The following is a 19727-nucleotide window of genomic DNA, read 5'->3' as shown; positions in this document are numbered from 1 at the left end:
GTCTATGAGGGAATGATGTCTATTTTTGTGCTATGAGGGAATGATGTCTATTTTTGTGCTATGAGGGAATGATGTCTATTTTTGTCTATGAGGGAATGATGTCTATTTTTGTCTATGAGGGAATGATGTCTATTTTTGTCTATGAGGGAATGATGTCTATTTTTGTCTATGAGGGAATGATGTCTATTTTTGTGCTATGAGGGAATGATGTCTATTTTTGTCTATGAGGGAATGATGTCTATTTTTGTGCTATGAGGGAATGATGTCTATTTTTGTGCTATGAGGGAATGATGTCTATTTTTGTCTATGAGGGAATGATGTCTATTTTTGTCTATGAGGGAATGATGTCTATTTTTGTGCTATGAGGGAGTGATGTCTATTTTTGTGCTATGAGGGAATGATGTCTATTTTTGTGCTATGAGGGAATGATGTCTATTTTTGTGCTATGAGGGAGTGATGTCTATTTTTGTGCTATGAGGGAATGATGTCTATTTTTGTGCTATGAGGGAATGATGTCTATTTTTGTCTATGAGGGAATGATGTCTATTTTTGTGCTATGAGGGAATGATGTCTATTTTTGTGCTATGAGGGAATGATGTCTATTTTTGTCTATGAGGGAATGATGTCTATTTTTGTCTATGAGGGAATGATGTCTATTTTTGTGCTATGAGGGAGTGATGTCTATTTTTGTGCTATGAGGGAATGATGTCTATTTTTGTGCTATGAGGGAATGATGTCTATTTTTGTGCTATGAGGGAATGATGTCTATTTTTGTGCTATGAGGGAATTATGTCTATTTTTGTGCTATGAGGGAATGATGTCTATTTTTGTGCTATGAGGGAATGATGTCTATTTTTGTGCTATGAGGGAATGATGTCTATTTTTGTGCTATGAGGGAATGATGTCTATTTTTGTGCTATGAGGGAATTATGTCTATTTTTGTGCTATGAGGGAATGATGTCTATTTTTGTGCTATGAGGGAATGATGTCTATTTTTGTGCTATGAGGGAATGATGTCTATTTTTGTGCTATGAGGGAATGATGTCTATTTTTGTGCTATGAGGGAATGATGTCTATTTTTGTGCTATGAGGGAATGATGTCTATTTTTGTCTATGAGGGAATGATGTCTATTGTTGTGCTATGAGGGAATGATGTCTATTTTTGTCTATGAGGGAATGATGTCTATTTTTGTCTATGAGGGAATTATGTCTATTTTTGTGCTATGAGGGAATGATGTCTATTTTTGTGCTATGAGGGAATGATGTCTATTTTTGTGCTATGAGGGAATGATGTCTATTTTTGTCTATGAGGGAATGATGTCTATTTTTGTCTATGAGGGAATGATGTCTATTTTTGTGCTATGAGGGAATGATGTCTATTTTTGTGCTATGAGGGAATGATGTCTATTTTTGTCTATGAGGGAATGATGTCTATTTTTGTCTATGAGGGAATGATGTCTATTTTTGTGCTATGAGGGAATGATGTCTATTTTTGTGCTATGAGGGAATGATGTCTATTTTTGTGCTATGAGGGAATGATGTCTATTTTTGTGCTATGAGGGAATGATGTCTATTTTTGTCTATGAGGGAATGATGTCTATTTTTGTGCTATGAGGGAATGATGTCTATTTTTGTGCTATGAGGGAATGATGTCTATTTTTGTCTATGAGGGAATGATGTCTATTTTTGTCTATGAGGGAATGATGTCTATTTTTGTGCTATGAGGGAATGATGTCTATTTTTGTCTATGAGGGAATGATAAAACATGAAGTATGTTATTCATGTATTCTTAATGGTCTAATTAACTAGTTCAGTTACAATTAATCCAACAGGGAACAGTTTTATGGCGTCATTTTCCGTGTTTAGTAGTAGACTTTGAGTTTAGAGAATTTATCAAAGTCTATAAGGCACAGCACACACAGTCGCATCATATCAGCTTTAAATACTGTCCAGTTTCTGTATCATTAACGCCAGCAAAATAACCAGTTTACATAAACTCATTCATTCTGAACATCAATGAAGCTGCATCCTCTTATTGAGAAGCATTGGCAGCCGGTTGTGGGAAAGAGAAGCAAACCTCATACTGGGTGAAGGGGGCAGGCCAATAGGTTATACAGATAATCAATCAGCTCACGGAGAATTACAATTGATTGTTATTGGAGGCAGAGCTTCCAATTAAAATGCAATACATTCAGTACATTGTGCACTTGCACGCATGCACACAAACAGTCAAATCAATAAAAATACCAACATACAGTACTTCATTGAGGGATTTTGATGTTTGAAAAGGTAAACAAAAGCGTAAAAGTCATTACAACTCAGTCAAAATGGTTACAAGGGGCCTACATATTATTTACCATATGTATTGACAGGAGGCTTCTGAGGGGAGAACGGCTCATAATAATGTCTGGAATGGAGTTAATGGAATGCTATCAAACACATGGAAACCATGTGTTTAATGTGTTCGATACCATTCCATGAATTCTGTTCCAGCCATTACTATGGTCCCCTTCTCCCTAATTAATGTGACACAGGCCACCTGTGGTATGTACAATGAGCTCCAAAAGTATTGTGGCCGTGACAATTTGTGTTGTTGTTTTGCCTCTGTACTCCAGCACTTTGGATTAGAAATGATACAATGAGTGTATTTTCATCCATATTGGGGGAACCGTTGGGAAATTACAGCACTTTGTGTACATAGTCCCCCCCATTTTAGGACACCAAATGTACTGGGACAGATTCACTTATGTGTATTAAAGTACTCAAAAGTTTAGTGTTGGTCCCACATTCCTAGCATGCAATGATTACATCAAGGTTGTGACTACAAACTTGGTGGATGCATTTGCTGTTTATTTTGGTCGTGTTTCAGATTATTTTGTTCCCAATATAAATAAATGGTAAATAATATATTGTGTCATTTGGAGTCACTTTTATTGTAAATAAGAATAGAATAGGTTTCTAAACACTTCCACATTAATGTGGATACTACCATGATTACAGACAGTCCTGAATGTGTCGTGAAGAATGATGAATGAGAACGTTACAGTTGCATGAATATCAAACCCCACAAAAAATGCTACCCTACCATGTCATTGTAATGGTGAGAGGTTAGAATGTCTTGGGGGTATGATATGTGTGTGTCTGTAACTTTCTCACTCATGATTTATTCAGGACTATCCACAATCATGGTAGCATCCACATTAATGTAGAAGTGTTTAGACGCATTCTACTCATATTTACAAGTGACTCCAAAATATATACATTATTTACCATTATTTACCATTCATTTCTATTGGGCACAAAATAATCTGAAACACAAGAAAAACAAAAAGCAAAAGCTTGCTGTAATCATTGGACTACTTTAATACATACAATACCAGTCAAAAGTTTGGACACGCCTACTAATTCAAGGGTATTTCTTTATTTTTACTATTTTCTACATTGTAGAATAATAGTGAAGATATAAAATCTATGACATAACACATATGGAATCATGTAGTAACCAAAAAGAGTGTTAAACAAATCAAAATATATTTTATATTTGAGATTCTTCAAAGCAGCCACCCTTTGCCTTGATGACAGGGTTGCAAACTCTTGGCATTCTCTCAACCAGCTTCACCTGGAATGTCTCTATACCTTTGGTCCCCTAAAATATGGGGACTATGTACAAAAATTGCTTTAATTTCTAAATGGTTTACTCGATATGGATGAAAATCCCCTGAAATGAAAACTGACATTCTGCACTTTAACATCCTATCATTATATAATTTCAATTTAAAAGTGCTGGAGTGTATATCCAAAAGAACTAAACATGTGTCTCTGTCCCAATACTTTTGGAGTTCACTGTATGTGGTAACAGATAAATAAAAGTCATTTTTTTGTAACATGTAACAATCTATATGATCTACTGTAAATACTGTATCATATTTAGCTACAAATATACATTTTCTATAACGTCACCTAGAGACATTGGCAGTTAGAGCAATAAATGAAAGACAAAGTCAATCAATTAAAAGCAGATCCCAGACATCATACAGCAATCTCAATCCATTGAACAACACACCCCAACTTGGTCCCATTTCTAAAACACTTGCAACCAAATGAAAGAGTTTCTAAGGTGATTGTTGTGAGGTAATGTGTTGCAAGGATACTCCTCATGTAAATAAGGAAGAACATTACCATGAATGCAAAGTCAGATGTTTTGCCTTCTAAATAGCCATGTTGGATGGGTAGGCCTACAAGGAAAGCATTTACTTCAGTTCACACTCAATTTACTACTTCTCAATAGCGTTACAACAGTGCGTAAACTCAATTGTTCTGCCGTGAACTGGCCATTGAAAGTAAATTACAACACAATTTGACTTGAATGATTCTTCCGCAGCACCCATTCAAATGAGGCTCCAGACAGGCTCATACGAAGGTGGGATTGAGGTCTTCCTTGAAGTTGACCACAGGGTGTGTGGAGCGGCAGAGGCCGGCAACACCGCCGTACTCACTGTCCGAGGAGTATGAGGAGGAGCTGTCGCTGGAGGGGTGGTAGCCGTGTGGCAGGCAGGCATCGCAGTAGGGTCGGTGGTAGTAGCAGTAGTCAGCCGAGCTGCTGGAGTCTGAGTCCCAGTAACCATAAGAGTCCCTGCCACGGTCTCGGTCTAGCCCTCCCTCACCGCTCCCCTCCCCGTTTGAAGGGCCTGGGTGGGTGTGTCCTGAGAAGGGGGTGATGGAGCATTTTCGAGGGGGTGGTAGCCGGTGCTCCCACCTCGAGCCATGCCTCCCACACCTATTTGTTGCTCTATGCCCTGCCTCTTCCCATTCTTCTGAATCACTGTCTTCAGGGCGGAGGGGACTGGTCTCTGGGCCAACAGGCTCGAGCTGGGGTTGTATTTTTGAGGGGTGCTTATCTAGTTGTAAGGATCCAGCATCCCTCCTCCTTCCCCAGCGAGGAGTCTCTGACCCTGGGTAGTAACAGGGCGGAGGCCCCCCTCTGGGTTGATGGAATGGAGGTCTGCGTTTCCTCATCACGTAGGGGGAGATACTGGGGTAGCGGAAGAAGAGAGGTGGATGATGGGTGCGAGGGGCATGGAGGGAGAGAGGAGAGCGGACTGAGGGGTCGGTCGAGGAGGGCAGAGTGGGTCTCCTGATCCCCCTGCTGTGATTGGGTGAGCGGAGGGCTGTTTCCATGACAGGGACCACACTCAGTTCCTGGAGGATCTCCTGCAGATGCTCACTGCTCACAAACCCTGCCGGCCTGACGCTTGTCACCCTTGGCAACACGGGATGGCCATGGCAACCTGAGGGTTCTGACTTTCCCACCGGAAAGAGATGGGAAGAAGTAGTGACATAGTTTGACTGACAGGAGGGTGTGGTTTTTGTCCCTGCCCTCTTCCCTGGTGTCCTGACTCCTGTCCTGGAGAAGACAGAGGGCTTAGGGGAGACTGGGAGGTTAGACCTCACCCCTCCACACTGCTGCTGGGACCCAGTCCCCTCAACCTTACACCACCCTGTCTCAGTCTCCATCCCTGCACCCTGGATGTCTTGACCAAATTCTACACTCCACTGTTTAACATTCACACCATCCCCTGGGGGAGGATAGAGGGCAGGTGGAGGAGTAGAGAGAGGAGCAGAGGGAGAATCAGAAGAAGGTGTATAGATAGCAGAAGTAGTGGGAGGAGTAGACATAGGAGGTGCAGAAAAGGTAGGAGAAGAGAGGGGAGGTTCTGCTATGTCCCTGTGTGGCAGGGGAGTTGGAAGGCAGTCGGACTGCACAACTATGGTCTGGGTGAATGAGGAGTGGAGGTTGGTGGTGGAAGAGTCAATTTCCTGGTCCTCGTGGGGGTGGCTACTGGACATGAGGCACAGTAGCTTGTCTTTGGCATTGTTCACCTGCTCCTGCAGACTGTCAATCACAGCATTCTTCTGCAAAATGACAACAACAAGCTTTAAAATCCCCTTCAACACAAAAAACATTATCAACAACAATCTGGGACCTAAAGAGTTGGGTGAAAAGTTAAAGATTAAAGGTTATATGGGAAGTTAGTGATGAATAGAAGAGTACTCAGAATACAAAGCAAATGAGTTTAGGTAGGTATGTATTCTAGTGTTGAGGAGTCACAGAGATTATGTTGAATACAGGACCATGTAGGGACCTTTTTATTCAGTAAGGGGGAGATTCACCACCTTCTATATTAGAGGGCAAGTGAGGGATAAAATACTACATCGCCTACACACTGACTACCTCATTGAGGAGCCTCTTCATGGAGTTGTTCTCCCCCATGAGGTAGTAGATCTCATCCTGGCTGTAGACAGACTGGACACTCTTACTGGGGCTGCTGAAGTACTTCGCCATTTGACTAGGGTTGTTGTGCTCCTCCTCAAACCGACGCCACTGGGTCAACTGGAAAGAGGGGAGAAAGAGGGAGGGAAGAAAGGGATGCCAAGGTAGAGAAAGAGGGGGATTATGATGGATAGTCGGATAACTGTCAGACAAGTGTGCCACACCCTTGGAATCTCCAGGGGTGGGACACTTCCTTTCCGTCCAGGATGCATTCCTGTATCATTGAATCAGCTGACCACCAGCTACTTATGGGGAGTCATTAATGTGTTGGGGCAGGCTGCACCATGTTGACTCATGGAGATCCAATGTGTGTTTGCATGAGTCACACTCCAGTGTTAACACACAGACACACACACACACGCACACGCACACACACAGAGGGACACACACACACTATGACAAGGTATGGGAAACACTCACATAGCCACTCAAATTGGGCCTGGGGGTTTCTGTCTGTCTGTCTGTGATGTGTAGGGGCACGTCGATCGCGTCATACTCGTATTTGTAATATTAACTGTTTTTATCACAGTTGATTTACTCATGATTGGAAAACCGGAAGTACACTTCAAATGCAGCCAGGTCACCCATGATACAAGTCAGAATTGAACGTCCATCCATGTCTGAGGACGTTGGGAGATGACGTGGAAACTGACCACTAGGGGCAACCGTGGGCACTGTTACCTTCAAATAGGTTTCAGGGTATTGTGGATGGTGGATGGGCATAAGCATCTGCCTCTGATGCCAAAGGTTGCAAGTTCAAATCCAGTGATAGAAAGTTGTGTTTTTTAAATGTTTGTTTTAAGACTATCCAGAACCTTAACCCTTACCTTAACCATTCAGAGTTAATGCCTAAACTTAACCTTGAACATTTCGAAATGTGACGTTTGAGAAACATGGATGTCTAATTCTGAAGTGAGACTGAGAGCTAGTTGTTTAAATGCCGGTAAAGCCTATACATCAAGTGCACATTACTGTGCTATCACTCAGAGTACATTGTTATGTTCCTTCATTACTGTGCTATCACTCAGAGTACATTGTTATGTTCCTTCATTACTGTGCTATCACTCAGAGTACATTGTTATGTTCCTTCATTACTGTGCTATCACTCAGAGTACATTGTTATGTTCCTTCATTACTGTGCTATCACTCAGAGTGCATTGTTATGTTCCTTCATTACTGTGCTATCACTCAGTTCCTTCATTACTGTGCTATCACTCAGAGTACATTGTTATGTTCCTTCATTACTGTGCTATCACTCAGAGTACATTGTTATGTTCCTTCATTACTGTGCTATCACTCAGAGTACATTGTTATGTTCCTTCATTACTGTGCTATCACTCAGAGTACATTGTTATGTTCCTTCATTACTGTGCTATCACTCAGAGTACATTGTTATGTTCCTTCATTACTGTGCTATCACTCAGAGTACATTGTTATGTTCCTTCATTACTGTGCTATCACTCAGAGTGCATTGTTATGTTCCTTCATTACTGTGCTATCACTCAGTTCCTTCATTACTGTGCTATCACTCAGAGTACATTGTTATGTTCCTTCATTACTGTGCTATCACTCAGAGTACATTGTTATGTTCCTTCATTACTGTGCTATCACTCAGAGTACATTGTTATGTTCCTTCATTACTGTGCTATCACTCAGAGTACATTGTTATGTTCCTTCATTACTGTGCTATCACTCAGAGTACATTGTTATGTTCCTTCATTACTGTGCTATCACTCAGAGTACATTGTTATGTTCCTTCATTACTGTGCTATCACTCAGAGTACATTGTTATGTTCCTTCATTACTGTGCTATCACTCAGAGTACATTGTTATGTTCCTTCATTACTGTGCTATCACTCAGAGTACATTGTTATGTTCCTTCATTACTGTGCTATCACTCAGAGTACATTGTTATGTTCCTTCATTACTGTGCTATCACTCAGAGTGCTTTGTTATGTTCCTTCACTCATTCACACACATTGTTATACGACCCCGACAGATGAAAATGCACGATTTTCTTACTTAGTCCTATTCAATTATAAACAAAATAGGCAAAAAAACATGCCTAATACATGGCTGGCTACTACTGCCTAATACATGGCTGGCTACTACTGCCTGCATTTATTCTAAGATAGGCTAATTCACTTGCCCCATGTACTGTTTAACTTTACAGAGGAGCAAAACTTCTCCCCTGACACTTATGCCACAACATTTGTACAATCAAAATAAACAATCTACACTTGTCATTTTATTTTCTAATAATCCGTCACTCTGTAAACATGTCTGGTCCAGAATAAATAATAATAGCAAGAAAGCATGGGCTGGTTATACAGCTTGTTCTAATCGCAGGCTCAACCGGTACTTTACAGACAGAAAAAATAGACAATAGTTGTTTCGAGCACACAGCGCTTCACACTATTTTAGTGAAAGAGAAATGCGTGCTGGCAGCTGAAAATAACTGTTTTCCGATCCCGGATCATTAGATATCCGGAATATTCTCCATATCCGTTACAATACTTGTTTTGTCAGAGTACTCGGCATACCCCTAGTGATGTGCGCTAACTGTCTCTCTCACCTGAGGTACAAACAGCATACAGTTGGTGGCGAGGGTACAGATGAAGATGGCCCCAGCCACCATACTATAGACCACGTTGGGCCAGGCCTGCAGGAACCGCGACACCGGGACTCCCACTGCCGTGGACAGGGTGACCAGGCTGACCGCGGTCATGATGGTGGGGGACTGGTTGACCGGAGGGAGGCTGACGTTGCTGGTGAGACCAGCCAGGTAGGTCCCATATAGGAGCAGGCTACCCTGGAGAGACCGCAACACAACCACATTATGTTCATGACATGTTTACCATGACAAACCAACACAAACTCAGGGGAAACAGCAACTATTTGCTCTCATGTTTATCTGAGTATTTCTCCCAGTTATATGCTTTACCTTCATCACGGCGAGGAGGATATGCCACAGGTCTGAGTAGAGAGAGGAGCAGGAGTCCAGCTGAGACAGAGAGTAGGACATGTCCCTCTCCACCACCTTGACCACAGCCCCAATGGACCGAGCACATTTGACCGGGTCGGTTAGACTCCAGGCGGTGAGAACCAGCAGGTCCAGCAGAATCAACAGAGATACCAAGCCCATCAACTGGATGTCTCTGATGATCTGAAACACAGAGTTCAGTAATACACCATGCAACACATACACTCTGTGACACACAGATCATTAAACTTCTTATGGCTGCAGGGGCAGTATTGAGTAGCTTGGATGAAAGGTGCCCAGAGGTGCCAGAGTCAACGGCCTGCTCCTCAGTCCCAGTTGCTGATATATGCATAGTATTATTAGTATTGGATAGAAAACACTCTGAAGTTTCTAAAACTGTTTGAATGATGTCTGTGAGTATAACAGAACTCATATGGCAGGCAAAAACCTGAGAAGAAATCCAAACAGGAAGTGGGAAATCTGAGGTTGGTCGATTTTCAACCCAGCCCCTATTGAATACACAGTGGGATACGGATAAAGTTGCACTTCCTAGAGCTTCCACTAGATGTCAACTGTCTTTAGAAACTTGAATGAGGCTTCTACTGTGTTGTGGAGCCAGATGGGAGCTTGAGTCAGTGGTCTGGCAGAGAGCCAGGTCCTGGTCACACGCATTTCACATGATAGCAACCTGCATTCCATGGCTTCTCTACAGACAGAGGAATTCTTCGGTTGGAACTTTATTAACGATTTATGATAACATCCTAAAGATTGATTCTATACTTAGTTTGACAAGTTTCTTCGACCTGTAATATAACTTTTTTAAGTTTTCGTCCGGCATTCGGATGGACCTGCACGAGTGTTTGGATTTGTGTACTAAACACGCTAACAAAAGTAGCTACTTGGACATAAATAATGGACAAATCAAGCATTTATTGTGGAACTAGGAACTGGGAGTGCATTCTGATGAAGATCATCAAAGGTAAGGGAAAATGTATAATGTGATTTCTGATTTCTGTTGACTCCAACATGGCGGATAATTTTATTTATTTTCTGAGCGCCGTCTCAGATTATTGCATGGTTTGCTTTTTCCGTCAAGTTTTAAAAAATCTGACACAGCGTTTGCATTAAGGAGAGGTATGTCTATATTTCCATGTCTAAGAATTGTATTTATCGACATTTATAATGAGTATTTCTGTAAAATTATGTGGCTCTTTGCAATATCACCGGATGTTTTTGGAACTAGTGAACGTAACGCGCCAATCTATACTGAGATTTTTTTTTATATAAATATGAACTTTATCAAACAAAACATACATGTATTGTGTAACATGAAGTCCTATGAGTGTCATCTGATGAAGATCATCAAAGGTTAGTGATTCATTTTATCTCTATTTGTGCTTTTTGTGACTCTCTTTGGCTGGAAAAATTGCTGTTTTTCTGTGAATTGGTGGTCACCTAACATAATAGTTTGTGGTGCTTTCGCTGTAAAGCCTATTTGAAATCGGACACTGTGGTGGATTAACAACAAAATTACCTTTAAAACGATATAAGATACATGTATGTTTGAGGAATTTTAATTATGAGATTTCTGTTGTTTTGAATTTGGCGCCCTGCACTTTCACTGGCTGTTGTCATATCGATCCCGTTAACGGGATTGCAGCCCTAAGAAGTACAAGCCTTTACCCTCCACCCTCCCCCTCTAAACACACGCACACAAAGGAGGAGTGACGAGTTACAACACCACAACACACACTTCGACCAGAGAGACAGAGTGAGAGGAGCAGCCTGCTTACCACTCTCTTGTCAGGAACACGTTGGGTGAATACTCTGTAGAGCCGCCATGTTTTCCCCAGGATGGGCACAAATACCAGAGTGCTGCCAATACACAATGTCCAGATCCTGGCCTAGGACACAATACAGTAACACCCCATAATATCACCCAATATGGCATCATCAGAACAATGTGTATGTCTGTGTGTGTCTGTGTGATACTTCAGCTCCACTATAAGGGTTGTGTTGCTTTGCCATCAGCGTTGCGTCAATGTGACGTTCTACCCGCTACACAGAATGTGTCGTTTTGAGAGTGGAGAGGGGCGGAGGGGAAGAGTGTAGCAGGGTAGTGGGTGTGTCTTACCTGGAGTATTGCTCTGGCTCCTCCCCCTTGTAGGTGGGTGCGTTCCTCAAAAGCAAATAGGAAGCCACTGCTGTAGGTGAGGATACTTCCACACAGAGTCAGCACATTAAGGTTAGGACTGGACATCTTCACTATCCTGAGACAGAGAGAAATACACACACATATCAACAAAATAAAGGTAAAACTGTTCACGCCTGTCTATCGATTTGAGCAAGTGCATATGCTTTTAAACGTGAGTTTGTGTATGTGTGTGTGCATGTACCTGTTGTTCTTGAAGCGCAGGGTGAAGAGCAGGAAGCAGAAAGCCAGCAAAATGCCACAGGAGAGCATGGTCCAGACAACTGCACAGAGCACTGGGGAGAGAGACCGCCTCTGCAGCTCCCCTTCCATCTACAGTAGATATCAATCACATTTCAATTAGGAGTTCGTAATTGCCAAAACCTTTGGTATGTGTGTGTGTGTTTGTGTATGTTTTTAATGTGTTAAAAGTATTATATGTGTTTTGGATGCTATTATTTGCTTTCTGGAATGATTGGAGTATGCCCAAAACCTTCAACCTGTATAGTGTTTATTTTCATCACCTAAAACATTTATTGCATAGAACTTTGCAAGCCGAATGCACAGAAAACAGACTACTTTCAAAATATTATTTTTTAAATCAACTACACATTACATAAGGTCGAGAAAATATATCATACTGCAAAAGCTTCTATAACAAATAAAACTGACACAACACTCAGGCCTTTTCTCAATTGGACAAAAGGCCATCCTCCACCCTCCCTCCTCTCTCCTCCGTGACCTGGAAACCAAGTGGTTGGCAAGGTTGGGTAGGTTACTTTCTAAATGTAATCCGTAAAAAAAAAAAAACAGTAAAAAAAAAAATTGTAATCAGTAACATAACTTTTGGATTACCCAAATTTAGTAACGTAATCTGATTACATTCAGTTACTTTTAGATTACTTTCCCCTTAAGGGGCATTAGAAGAAGAATAAAATGTATGTTACCAATTGAACAACATTATTGCAGGATAAATCAATGTTAAACTTCATATAGCTGGCCATATATGGATGATTCATTTTACTTTATCGGTTGGTTATGTAGGCTTCTTCTAACCCATCACTTTTTACTACATATATAATAATACGATTAAATGTTATCTTTAAATTACATTTATTAATGTCCAAAAATGGATGTATCAACTACAGATTGCCCCTTTAAGTCTATCAAAAGTGTGCGAGTTTGAGCTTGTGTCCATTAGGCCTATGGATTTTTTTTTTTTTATGTATCAGCATAAATTAGATGAGCCACTTTTATTCCATAGGCTTGGAATAAAATAATTTGCCTGATGATGAGCGATTTCATGCAAGCTCATTTTTGTCCACTTTCCCTCTCCTCGCCGCCTCTCCTTCATTACCTTTGACATTTTTCAAAAAGAGACAGAGGAGCGAGGACAGAGAAGAGAGGACAGGGGAGATAGGACAGAGGAGAGAGAGTACAGAGGAGAGAGGACAGAGGAGAGAGGACAGAGGAGAGAGAGTACAGACAAGAGAGGACAGAGGAGAGAGGACAGAGGAGAGAGAGTACAGAGGAGAGTACAGAGGAGAGAGAGTACAGAGGAGAGAGAGTACAGAGGAGAGAGAGGACAGAGGATGCAGGAGTTGCGCAAATGCAAATGAGAAAAGGCCTCAGTGTCCTCTTCTAAGTAGAGGTGGAAGTTTAAGGTGAGGAGATGAGGTCACTGACGGGAGATATCACCAATGGCGCTGACCCCACCGTTACTCTTTCAGGGGTTGAAGTATGGACAGAGTCTCTCTGCGAAGATGTAACTGTGAATGAGTAGATATGAGACCTGGACTCCACATCATGCCCCCCTTCCCAGTCTACATACACGCCCACCCTCTGGTGCTTCTCGACCAGTGGCAGTGGGACAGGGGGGTCTGCAGAGCCCAGTACTTAGTCCTGTTCCTCAGGCCGACTGTCCAGTAGCCACGCTCAGGGTTTAGGCTATTCCCTCCTTTCTTGTTGACAGACTCTCTCCCTACTCCTATGTCCCACTCGGTCTTCCCCTTCACCTGCACCTCGTAGTAGAACCTCCCTGAGGAAAAGCCCTCCTTCCTCAGGACACTGATACCAGGGTAAAACCTCTCAGGGTTGTCAGGGAGGTTCAGCGCTGTTTTGCCGTGGGCCACTTGTTTTACCGTTGTCAGAGAGGATGACTTTGGGGGAGCTGTATCAGGGTCAGTGACTTCTCAAACTGGGACCGAGCTCTACTCACAGCTCTCCTTACTGTTCTTATGTACACAACACTTTGACCAATGATCTCAGACCAGTTCTTGGTGAGAGGAGGGGTGCACAGGGATGGGAAGCTATGGATGAGGTGAAGGTGGTCCTCAGTGTGTGAGAGCTGCTCCAGCTCAGTGTCTCTCCTTCAGCCTGCCTCTCTGCTCCTTTCTGCTCCTCCCCAATCACCTCAATGAGCTCAGCCTGGCTTCTCTGAATGGAGCGCACCAGAGCAGTAAAGACCTCCAAGCTCTCCCTAATATCTCTCTCTGAATTTATTCTGCCTGATTGTACTGTGTCTTTGATGTCCTTCACTTTCTGCAGTCGACCTTGAATCATCTGCTGCATGACATCCTCCATGTTCGCTAGATGAAGCCTCCTTTTTTTCTCCAATGGGACAGTGTTGTGTTTCTTGTGTCTTTTCTCAGTGCATACCTGACACATGTATGTCTGGTTACTTCTACAGAACAGCTCAAGAAGCTTCTGCTACCTCTTACACACTCTGTCCTCCATGTTCATGACAGGCTTGATCAGGTTGTGTTTCTTGAAGGTGGTCAGTACGTGGTGAGAATACGAAGTGAATCTCACAGTAAGAGGCCCGACACTCCAGGCAGGACTTGAAGGCCTTGCATTTCCTCCCAGTGCAGACAGGGTACTTCTCCACATTGGGCAGCTTGGGGTTGGTCTTGGTCCAGCGGTTGGTCCTGGGTAAAAAGTAGCAGTCGCACTCGTTTCAACTGACCTGATTGGCCATTTCAGATATGAAAGTATTGACTTTGAGATCAGGTGTTCTGCTGAATTACTGCTTACACATGGGACACTGACACGGGCTGGTGGTATGCCAGGACCCATGTATGCAGTCCTTGTTGTGTCCACATGGGGTTGGGATAGTGAACACGTATAGACAGATGGGGCACAGGAACTGTTCCTGAGAAAGCAGGCTGCTGGTGGAAGCCATGTCTGGGTCTGGGAAGACATCCAACAAAACCACATGGGACTTTTATGAAATCGACACCAGGATTTTTTACTGTCATTTTTTCTCTAGTGTACGGTTGTAGACAACCACTTTACGCAGTTATGCCCAACTAGCTTTCGCAAATCATGTAAACAGTGGTACTAACGTATCATTATGGTTTTATATTTTATTCAGAAATATGGTGTTTAGGAACAAATATTTATTAAGAGATAAAAACAAGAAAGGGCACTGATTGACACTTGTTCAATGTGTCAATCAGCATAACACAGTGAAGTGTAATGTAATACAAAAACTCAATTGAACTGTATTTATCCCCTCACGATATTTAGAACTGGGCGGTGACAGGTGTTGAAGCTTGATTAAACCGCAACATAACTAAGGCCCTGTGTTCTGAGCAATCACGTGACATAGCAAGCTTTTATCCTGCATTTAAAAGAGTTCCATAAATGAGAATTACAACAAATATTTAAGCAATTCTCTGAGGATGGTGCTTGACCATCTGATATAAAAAGAAATGGGGACAGTTTGATGAAAAATCTTTGAACATAGGTTAAAATCCAGGCATGTCACATGATTGTGCAAGACACAAGGCCCTAAACATAACATACAACAGACGCAATGCAGCACAAATGAAATAACCTGTAAGAAAGGCCATGCCTTTGCACGTGACTTTCCCCACAGACTCATTAGGGTGATTTCTCCCCTTCTCAGCTGTCTATCACAACCTCCTGGTTTCCACTAATCAGAGTGCCCAAATGCACATTTGGACTGTGACCCCTCCCACTCCAGGTCAGAGTGGCCATCGCTGTCGGCAGATGAAGACGCAAGTTCCCAAGGGCCGGCATTTATATGCCCTCCAAAGAAAGATTGGTGGACCAAGATTCAGAGGTTAGATTAAGAAGGAAGAGGGGGTGTTTGCTCGATTGTGCTTGGGACATTTGTTTGTTTGTTTGTACCTTTACCCCTTTTTTCTCCCCAATTTCGTGATATCCAATTAGTAGTTACAGTCTTGTCCCATCGCTGCAACTCCCCTACGGACTCATAAGAGGCGAAGGTCGAAAGCCATGCGTCCCCCGAAACACGACCCTGCCAAGCCGCACTGCTTCTAGACACGCCAATGTGTCAGAGGAAACACCGTCCAGCTGGCGACCAGAGTCAGCTTGCATGTGCCCGCCCTGCCACAAGGAGTCACTAGAGCGTGATGGGACAAGGAAATTGATAAGAGAATTTTGTTCTTCGGGTTCATAACCCAATTTAATTGTGATTACTCAGTATGCTATGTCAGGATTTGTAAGATACTGATAGAAATGAAAACAGACAGAGGCCCAGTCTACCACAGTTAAATGTTTATTCACGGGAACGTTCTGAAGTCAAGAATACAAAGATTTGTATTCTTGAGGAAGATTTGCGTGCATCCATTAAAACCACAAGTCCATTCCTTCATATGTATCACAAAGACAACTTCTATGTGTTTGTGTGTGCTGGTGAACAAGAGCCAATAAAACTCTAGATATGGACATATCTGCCTGTAGCGAGTCAGAATCTTAACAAACAGAAATATTTACTAGCGGGTGAGGGCATTCACAGCTGACTGCTCAGACAAGCTCCAGCTAGCTGTTTTCACAAACTTCTACTCACCTCTGTGTGTGTATTCAGAAGGTGCAGCCATGTCAAAGTCAGTATATTTTGTACTCAATCTTGTAGAGCGATCTGAGGGAATTTTGCTATGCCTAAGCATAAAGTTCTCATTTTAGAGTGCCATTTACCATGGCTTGTCCCTGTCTCTTACTGCTAGGCTGCACTGCAGCTTCTCTCAAAGGTAAAGTACATGGATGAATTAACCCTTAACATGACTGTCAGCTGAACCATGTATCTTTATGGTTGCCATTTATCCAATACCTTCACACTTTCTGTTCATATTATGTAGGAGTTCATAATGCTGTTTTTGTTGTAGCCACAGAAGATTTACTGAGGATTTGACCAAATAACAAAGATATCGAAAAGCAGTGTGCCCATTGCAGATAATTTTATTCATGCAAAGATGATTAAATGTAATATTTTCACACACCATTTTTCAGATACAGGTGCATATATTGGGGCAGGATTAGTAAGGAGCTACATGTTCACTTTGTCATCATACAATCGTAAAAGACATCACAATAGACTCCTGCAAATGCGATTCCAGATTTCTGAGCAAGATACAATCTATATATCTACACTGAACAAACATATTAACGCAACATGTGAATTGTTGGTCCCATATTTCATTGGCTGAAAGAAAAGATCCCAGAAATGTTCCATACGCATAAAATGCTTATTTCTCTCAAATTTTGTGCACTAAATTTTACATCCCTGTTAGTGAGCATTTCTACTTTGCCAAGATGATCCATCCACCTGACAGGGGTGGCATATTAAGTTCATTAAACAGTATGATCATTACACAGGTGCACCTTGTGCTGGGGACAATAAAAGGCCACTCTAAATGTGCAGTTTTGTCACACAACACAATTCCACAGATGTCTCATGTTTTGAGGGAGCATGCAATTGGCATGCTAACTGCAGGAATGTCCACCTGAGCTGTTGCCAGAGAATTTAATGTTCATTTCTCTATCATAAGCTTCCTCCCAACGTTGTTTTAGAGGATTTGGCAGTACGTACAACTGGGGTTGGATGGATACATGTTGGCTGGGTGTGGTTGGGGAAATGGGATGAGATGAGAGGTTGGGGGTGTGAAATAATGAATTGAGAAAATGAATTGATTTGAATTTAAATATTATACCTGTAACCCCTCAACAACAACCAAATATATACCTCTCTAGTGATTGAAAATAAATCAATGTATGGAAAGTCCTGTTCTTTAGGATGTCAACGACACATGAGTGAAATCTCAATCAGATTGTCTCCCAGAGAGATGATCAATGGTGCTGACATTTTATCAATGCCACAAAACCCAAGGTTGAAGTATGGGTAAAGTGTGTCAGTGAAGGTACAACCAGTAAACAAGTTGATACGAGAACTGGTATGAGCATCGTACAAGGAGACCTCACCCTCTTCATAATCCACATAGACCCTATCGTCTGGGGCTTCTTACTCAGGGAGAGGGGGGTAGAGTCTGTGGTGCAGGCCTGGTAGACATTCCCTTTTCCCAGCTGGACAGTCCAGAGTCCATTCTCAGGCTTTTCTGCAATAACCTTTCTGTTGATGGACACTCTGGCCACTCCTTCACTCCAGAGAGTATTTCCCTTCACCTGCACCTCGTAGTAGAATCTCCCTGAGGAGAAGCCCTCCTTTCCCAGGATGCTGGAAATGTGGAAAACATTTCTGGGTTGCCAGGGAGGTTTTGTCTTCTACCCGCATGTCTTGCTTGTTTCGTATCTTCAGAGAGGAGAAGATTTGGGTGGGCAGTATCAAGGTCCAGAGTTACATCTACTGACCACTGCTGTACCATCTTCAGCTCAGAATCACATAACCTCTTCACTTCCTTGTTCAGTGTCTCTTCAAACTGAGAGCCAGCTCTCCTCACAGCGTTCTTCACCGTCCCAATATACTCAACACTCTTGACTCCTGATCTCCGATCAGTCCTTGGTGGTTAGTGTTGCTCAGGGATGGGAAGCTCTGGAGGGGGTGAAAGTAGTCCCTGGTGTGTGAGAGATGCTCTATCTTAGAGCGTCACTGCTTTAGCTCAGTGATTTCCGTCTCCAGCTCTTTAATGAGCCCTTCAGCCTGGCTCTCCACTGCTTTCTGCTTCTCCTCAACCGCCCCAATAAGCTCAGCCTGGCTCTCCACTGCTTTCTGCTTCTCCTCAACCGCCCCAATAAGCTCAGCCTGGCTCTCCACTGCTTTCTGCTTCTCCTCAACCGCCTCAATAAGCTCAGCCTGGCTCTCCGCTGCTTTCTGCTTCTCCTCAACCGCCTCAATAAGCTCAGCCTGGCTCTCCACTGCTTTCTGCTTCTCCTCAACCGCCTCAATAAGCTCAGCCTGGCTCTCCACTGCTTTCTGCTTCTCCTCAACCGCCTCAATAAGCTCAGCCTGGCTCTCCACTGCTTTCTGCTTCTCCTCAACCGCCTCAATAAGCTCAGCCTGGCTCTCCACTGCTTTCTGCTTCTCCTCAACCGCCTCAATAAGCTCAGCCTGGCTCTCTGCTGCTTTCTGCTTCTCCTCAACCGCCCCAATAAGCTCAGCCTGGCTCTCCACTGCTTTCTGCTTCTCCTCAACCGCCTCAATAAGCTCAGCCTGGCTCTCCGCTGCTTTCTGCTTCTCCTCAACCGCCTCAATAAGCTCAGCCTGGCTCTCCACTGCTTTCTGCTTCTCCTCAACCGCCTCAATAAGCTCAGCCTGGCTCTCCACTGCTTTCTGCTTCTCCTCAACCGCCTCAATAAGCTCAGCCTGGCTCTCTGCTGCTTTCTGCTTCTCCTCAACCGCCTCAATAAGCTCAGCCTGGCTCTCTGCTGCTTTCTGCTTCTCCTCAACCGCCTCAATAAGCTCAGCTTGGCTCTCCACTGCTTTCTGCTTCTCCTCAACCGCCTCAATAAGCTCAGCCTGGCTCTCCACTGCTTTCTGCTTCTCCTCAACTGCCTCAATAAGCTCAGCCTGGCTCTCCACTGCTTTCTGCTTCTCCTCAACCGCCTCAATAAGCTCAGCCTGGCTCTCTGCTGCTTTCTGCTTCTCCTCAACCGCCTCAATAAGCTCAGCCTGGCTCTCCACTGCTTTCTGCTTCTCCTCAACCGCCTCAATAAGCTGAGCCTGGCTCTCCACTGCTTTCTGCTTCTCCTCAACCGCCTCAATAAGCTCAGCCTGGCTCTCCACTGCTTTCTGCTTCTCCTCAACCGCCTCAATAAGCTCAGCCTGGCTCTCTGCTGCTTTCTGCTTCTCCTCAACCGCCTCAATAAGCTCAGCCTGGCTCTCCACTGCTTTCTGCTTCTCCTCAACCGCCTCAATAAGCTCAGCCTGGCTCTCCACTGCTTTCTGCTTCTCCTCAACCGCCCCAATCGCTCCGCTGCTTTCTGCTTCTCCTCAACCGCCC

At 43.3% G+C, this 19727-nt stretch overlaps 1 protein-coding gene across 1 annotated transcript in view; it reads right to left on the bottom strand.

Annotated features, from left to right (window-relative positions):
- Positions 1-3404: 3404 nt before the first annotated feature.
- Positions 3405-19727, bottom strand: part of LOC110520463 (probable G-protein coupled receptor 156) — a 35652-nt gene continuing 19329 nt past the window's right edge. The window contains exons 3-9 of the mRNA XM_021597798.2: positions 11711-11838; positions 11449-11584; positions 11108-11218; positions 9276-9497; positions 8907-9143; positions 6233-6391; positions 3405-5913 (exon numbers count right to left, since the gene is read on the bottom strand). Coding sequence (XP_021453473.1) covers positions 4411-5913; positions 6233-6391; positions 8907-9143; positions 9276-9497; positions 11108-11218; positions 11449-11584; positions 11711-11838 — 2496 coding nt within the window. The 3' untranslated portion in view covers positions 3405-4410. The remainder of the gene's footprint in view (positions 5914-6232; positions 6392-8906; positions 9144-9275; positions 9498-11107; positions 11219-11448; positions 11585-11710; positions 11839-19727) is intronic.

This window comes from Oncorhynchus mykiss, chromosome 3 (genome assembly GCF_013265735.2).
Source record: "Oncorhynchus mykiss isolate Arlee chromosome 3, USDA_OmykA_1.1, whole genome shotgun sequence".
Lineage (NCBI taxonomy): Eukaryota > Metazoa > Chordata > Actinopteri > Salmoniformes > Salmonidae > Oncorhynchus > Oncorhynchus mykiss.
The sequence above is the reverse complement of the archived record's forward strand: the minus strand, read 5'-3'. Positions and strand labels throughout refer to the sequence as shown.